The 5788-nt window shown below is 40.2% G+C and overlaps 1 protein-coding gene across 1 annotated transcript; it reads right to left on the reverse strand.

The window, feature by feature from the left end:
* On the reverse strand, positions 1–1852 carry LOC115733042 (cytochrome b561 and DOMON domain-containing protein At4g12980-like). Its single transcript, XM_030663716.2, has 3 exons — positions 1147–1852; positions 768–1022; positions 1–646 (listed from the first exon to the last, which is right to left on the reverse strand). The coding sequence occupies exons 1-3, from the start codon at positions 1759–1761 to the stop codon at positions 338–340; spliced, it is 1179 nt and encodes a 392-aa protein (XP_030519576.2). The 5' UTR covers positions 1762–1852; the 3' UTR covers positions 1–337.
* Between the last annotated feature and the right edge of the window lie 3936 nt (positions 1853–5788).

Genomic DNA, 5788 nt, shown 5'->3' on the forward strand with positions numbered 1-5788 from the left:
TGAAGGAACTCAGTCAATGAAGTAATAATCACATTTATTCGAGAAACCTCATGTACATCAACTTAGGACTTGCAAAAGATTGAAATCACTCAACAGCAACATCTGCCCTCACTGCTAAAGCCTTTTTTTTAACTAGTATATACTCTTTGAACCCGTATATCATTTCGGTTGTAACAGATACAAGTATGCAATATGTAGCATCTAATTTTGGATCCAATTGTACTTTTATCTACCTCGAATTTATGTGAGAATCAACGATTTTTTCTGAAGGACCTTTCATGTGAATCGGCCGAGGCGACAACTAGCAGAGATCAGATCCAATTCGGAAGTCATCATACTAGGAGGCCAGAGGCTGCTCCTTCGTGCTGTGATCGAATCCGTCATATGGTTTCTTGGATTTACGGAGTTTTTCCTTCAGGACCAACGCCCAAGTAATGGTTTCTGAGCACAAGGTGATTGCGCCTAGCACGGAGAGAAAGAGAACGTAACCGAGCTTCCACGCCTTGGCGGGGCCTAATATGTCCAGCCCCTTGAACACATTAATGATGCCGAGAACGACGATTGCATACCCGATCCCGTGGTGGTATACGTTCCAGTGGACCCTGAACTTGTGATCCTTGCTCGGCCTCACGAAGAAGGCGAACATCTGCCTCCCAGACATTGCCAGGAAAACACTTATTACCACATTATCATTTTGACAAAGGACACGATTACTTCCAACTGGCATTGTTGGCTCTACGTATCAAGAGCGAAATTCGAAGTGGTACCTGCAACGTCGCGAGACAGAAGAGCAGTATCCCGATTATCCGGTGAGAAGTGTACTCGACGCCTTTAGACTTGTTCCCGAGATCGAGGCCTATTGCCCAGCCGGTCACCCCGATGATGTATGACGAACATTGACAGCTGACGTGAAGATAGAACCAGAATGGGTCGGCGAACCTCAAAGACCTCAAGTATCTTGCGATGATCGCGCCAACCGGGAACAGAATTCCCCAGCTGATTGCGTTCAGGAGTCCGTGGATCTGCTTATCAATCACCATATAAACTAATTTCAAGGTCATGTCATAATGTTTGTGCGTAATCCGTTCACCAACAATGTGAATTATAAAACACAAGAATAGGACTTAACTTTAGAGAGATTCATACCCTTTTACGTTGAAGATTAGAGTTCTCTCCCCTGTTGCTACTGCTCTTCCCTTGCGGCAAATCAAGCTTGCCCCTAGAGTTCAAGTTCGCAGCCCGGAGCTCGTGCATTGCCGGCACTCCGTCAACCACGGAGCTCCCGACCTGCCAAACCTGATTCAAGACCTCCGTCTCCTTCGGAAGCCCAACCGTCGCAAACATCGTGACCACCCCATTTTTATACTCGGCTTCTGCCTTTGAGACCTTGTATGCAATCTCACCTTCCTCGACCTTCTTGTACGAAACCAGCTTGAAAGTCCTCACAGCCATAGACCCATTGGCTTCCTTGTGTGCAATCAAGGCTTGGGCGCCTACCATTCCGCTTCCGTTAGGGTTTATGGCCCACGCGACCCATCCGCCGGGTCTTGCGGGCGGAGCCAAGAACGCGATGTCGACAGAAGATTCAGCAGGGTTGTAGTTCCAATGTAAGTAAGAACTTAAATGCGGGAGGTCGGTACAATGCTCGTAGTGTCGGTTTCTGCTAAATTTCTGCGACAAACATCGGAGCGACTGTATCAGTCCAAAATTTAGTGATACAACGAGTAAACCTAGTGTGAGAGAGGGTATTGGCGATGCCATTAATCTGCTACGAGCAGCGAGACACCGGATATAGCGCGAAGAAGACAAACACACGAAGTATAGGTCGGGTTTAGCAATGCAGATTCATGAACAAATTACATGGCCATGCTTATATAGTGAAAACCAGATGCAGAAGCTCCAATAGGAGAGAATGCTTGGCTTGCCTCTTTCGAGGTGCGATTGATCAATCACAGACTTTCACAGTTACCTACTTCTTCAATGTCCCACCAAACCATCGACACACTTTGGTCGAAGAATCTCCATTCATTGACCAATTTGTTGGTTCATTGCAAGTCAAGATTGCAAGAGTTCTAGTGACGAAAAAAAAAAAAAGCGTTGATCTACCAACCGTCGATGGCTTCTTCAGCATCTTAATTCACCAAGCGCACCAGATTGTTGAGGGATTAAACAAAATTCAACGTACATGAGGAGAAATTGGTGTAGAATGAACGGTCACGCCGGGGTTTTCCCGCTGCCTCCACTCACATTTTTATAATTAAATAAAAAAATCAACAATAGAAATTTTTGCCAAACGCATTTTTATTCTTTTTCTAATCCGGGAATATGAATTTTGTGCGGTTAACAAACGCGTTATTTTACTTAAAAACTATTGCACGGAATAGAACAAAAAAAAATCACTTCTACTTAGGAACTATTTTCGAGAATGGAATTGTTGCCAAACAGATCCTTAGTCAGTCTCCAACATTGACATTGGCAATATTGTCTTCAAACATTGAATTGTTGAAGAACATTACTTCCAAAATGCTAAATCGATTTCTTTCGTAGCCCCTACTATCACTTTTCTCAAAAGAGGCTATCCTTTAACCATTATGTTGGCGGCTTATTTGGCCAACTCATGATTTGTGCTGTCTCATTTTGCATGCATCCACGGATATCGAAGTGATTGCCATTACTCATCGGACGGCGACTTGCGAAGAGATGATCACGTGAGATGAAAGGACTAGGAAAAGAAAGAAGACGAGAGGCGCCTTCATTCTTAAACTCATAAGTAGAGATAGATTGCATGAATATAATGAATATTTAAGCACCCGTTGTCAAGCGCCATAATACTTCAGCATGGATGAGCATCTTTCTTGAAAGAATTTTTCGGCCCCTCTTGGGTGAGTTTTTACACGTGGCGCCCTCTTGGATGCTCAAAGGCTCGTGTTGCCTTGCTTCTCCCTTCGGTTTAGAAGAGCATTGATCGGGAGAATAGAAAAGAATCTTAAATATATTATAATTGTATTAATTTGGTTATAATTTTATTTGGCAATTCAATCCTCAACTTTTTGCAATTACGCTAGAAAAGATAAAAATAAATTTTTTTGAAAAACTATTAAAATATTATTAAAAATTGTCACGTCAGCACCGACAATGATGTCGGTAGTTTTTGATCAAAATTATCGGATGGATTGAATTGGTACAATTGAAAAAAGGTTTAGGATTGAATTAGCAAAAAAAGTTTAGAATTGAATTGACACAATTGCAATTGGTTTGAACTTTTCTACTAATTTTTCCGAATGAAAACAAAAGAATGGGAGGAAGTCAAGGTCGATGGCAAATAAATCAACTTGATTTAATCGCGGCGTATGTACATGAGCCGACTTAATTTTAGGATAAAGTTGGTACATTAATCTTAATTTACGAAACCCATAGGTTAATGCTCGCTTCCTCAAGAAAACGTGATTATGGCATTGGTAAATTTTTTTGCGCTTTTTCGCTTTATGGTAGCATAGCTGCTATGTGTTAAGTGCCTGCGTGGGAGCCACGTATTGCCAACGCGGCTTACATAAATTTAATACTGAAAAATATATGAAATTGATTTTTTTTAACAGAAAAAAATATCAAATCATAATAATAATAATAATAATAATAACAACTTGCGAAAGAGGATGTTGGCAGAGGAGGACGGCGAAAATGGCGCAGCAGGCCACAAATGAGCGGGACCAGTCCGTAGACAAAGACGGACGAGGTGGCGAAGTCAATCCAAACTCACCTTCGACCCAAAAAAAAAAAATCAAACTCACCTAAATATTTTTTTTTTGTTTTGTGAAAAATGAATAATGTAAAAATATTTTCCTAGAATGATGTGTCAGTCGATGGAAAATGCTTTTGTTATGGAAAACAATATACAAAGTAATACAAAACAATCAGTTTTTAGAAAAATGTTGCCATAACAATTGATTTTCTGCGAAACGAATAGAACTTAAGTATTTCTATCCAACCCTCTCCCAATCCAAAGATGTGCTTTTGTGGGTGATTAGAGGCGGTGACCATGCTCGACCACCAACAACGGTTCCCGGGCTTGTCACCGCCGCAGCCACCGCAGCGCAAGGTCGACTTGCCCCTCGCTCTTTTTTGAGTCTGTGTAGTTTTTTTTTTTAATTCTTATTTATGGTCTTAGTTTTTCTAGTTTTTTTTTCCTTCCATACCGACAACTATTTGAAGCGATAGCACTTGTGTAACGAAGTCATGGATGTTATCTCAGCATTTCCGTGCAAGTATTTGATGGAAGGACTAGCGGACGACCCGATTCATAAAAAAGTCCAAAGACGACACTGTACAAATTAAAAAAAAAGTTCAAGACTCCTCCATACCATTATCCAAAAAAAATAAATAAATAAATTTAAGTGTGACAATTTGCTGATATAAATAAGAACATTTATATGTCTACTCTTACTTTGAATTTAGATTTCTTGTTAATTGGCGGTTAAGGCTCCTCCATTTTTTTTTCTCTGGAAAAATGAATAATTTATGGCTCGAGATGATGAACCAATGAAAAAAAAAATGTTTTCATCATTAACGATAGTTTATTTCTAACTGTTTTCGCGGAAGATAAAACGATACAAGTGACTATTTTTAGGAAAATGTTTTTCAGATCATTCGTTTCCGTGAAACAGACGGTCGTTTCTGTGAAACAGACGGAATCTATGGGCTACTTAAGAGATGTGATAAATCTAGCACATTGGAACCATCGCGTGTGGTACGTAGCACAGTGATAAAGGAGTCACATTGTTTTTCATGAGATCATAAATTTGCATTCTGTTGCGAGTGGATCATTGATCGGATCGTGCTCTGGGCGTGTTATGTGGAGAAACTTTACGCCAATAGGACTGCGGCAATGGGTTCATACACCTACACTATGGGTCAGTGGCTTTGTTGGTACTTTTGCCGCTCTCTTGTCATCTGATTTCAGGAGAGTTACGAGTTGCGCTTATCTCCGAAAAATTTTTAGTTGCTTTCAAAATGAACCGTTCCTATCAGTTCAAGCCAAATGAGAACATAGGAAAAATGCTGTGGATATCATGATTTTACTTAAATAGATAACACTCAGCATGCGGTGATCGGGAGCGTGAAATTAAGACATTGAAATTCCGCGAAAAGACATAGGGATATCAATAATCGGGAATCATTCCCCATGGCAGGCATGGCATCTAAGGAAGGAGCTTCGAAAGGTGATGGCTAGGCGGTGAGGAGCAATCGCTACGGCATACAGGGCCATGCCCGGGTATACTCCCAAAAGTTTGAATCTTGCTCACCACAATCTCTCTGGAACGGCTTCCTCCTGAAAATGTGCGTTTAGTCAGTCTCCAACCAAGACATTTTTATCTCCAAGCATGGAATTCTAAGGGTGCGTTTGGCAACGATTTCTGATTAAAAAAAAAAACCAATGCTGTTTAGAATTGCTTTTTTTTCTTATTTCGTTCCATTGATGAGTTTTAGAGAATCGGAACGAGTTTAGTAATTGCACAAAAATTTCTGTTCTCTGGAACAATTTCACTTTCCAATTTTTTTTTAAATTTAAATCAAATGATTACGTATTGCCACTTTAAAATCACTAATAAAATAAATACAAATAATTCATAATCGATACTTAGTCTATTTATTTCGTGGAGTACGAAGACATATGCAAGATCCTTAAGAAAGAATATAAGCTCAATAGCTAATCGCCAGAGAAAATTACCAAAAAAAAAAAGAAAAATTCAAAAGTCAGCGCCGGCTGGCCAAATGGACTAAATCAAGTTTG

The sequence above is a fragment of the Rhodamnia argentea genome, chromosome 1, assembly GCF_020921035.1.
Source record: "Rhodamnia argentea isolate NSW1041297 chromosome 1, ASM2092103v1, whole genome shotgun sequence".
Classification (NCBI taxonomy): domain Eukaryota; kingdom Viridiplantae; phylum Streptophyta; class Magnoliopsida; order Myrtales; family Myrtaceae; genus Rhodamnia; species Rhodamnia argentea.

What these genes read in the sequence shown, in the direction of transcription:
- LOC115733042 (XM_030663716.2), bottom strand. Translation starts at nt 1,761, where the DNA reads ATGGCATCGCCAATACCCTCTCTCACACTAGGTTTACTCGTTGTATCA. An exon ending in CTAATCTTCAACGTAAAAGG is followed by an intron (nt 1,023 to 1,146) that starts GTATGAATCTCT and finishes ATTGATAAGCAG; the next exon opens with ATCCACGGACTCCTGAACGC. An exon ending in TCTGTCTCGCGACGTTGCAG is followed by an intron (nt 647 to 767) that starts GTACCACTTCGA and finishes TCTGGGAGGCAG; the next exon opens with ATGTTCGCCTTCTTCGTGAG.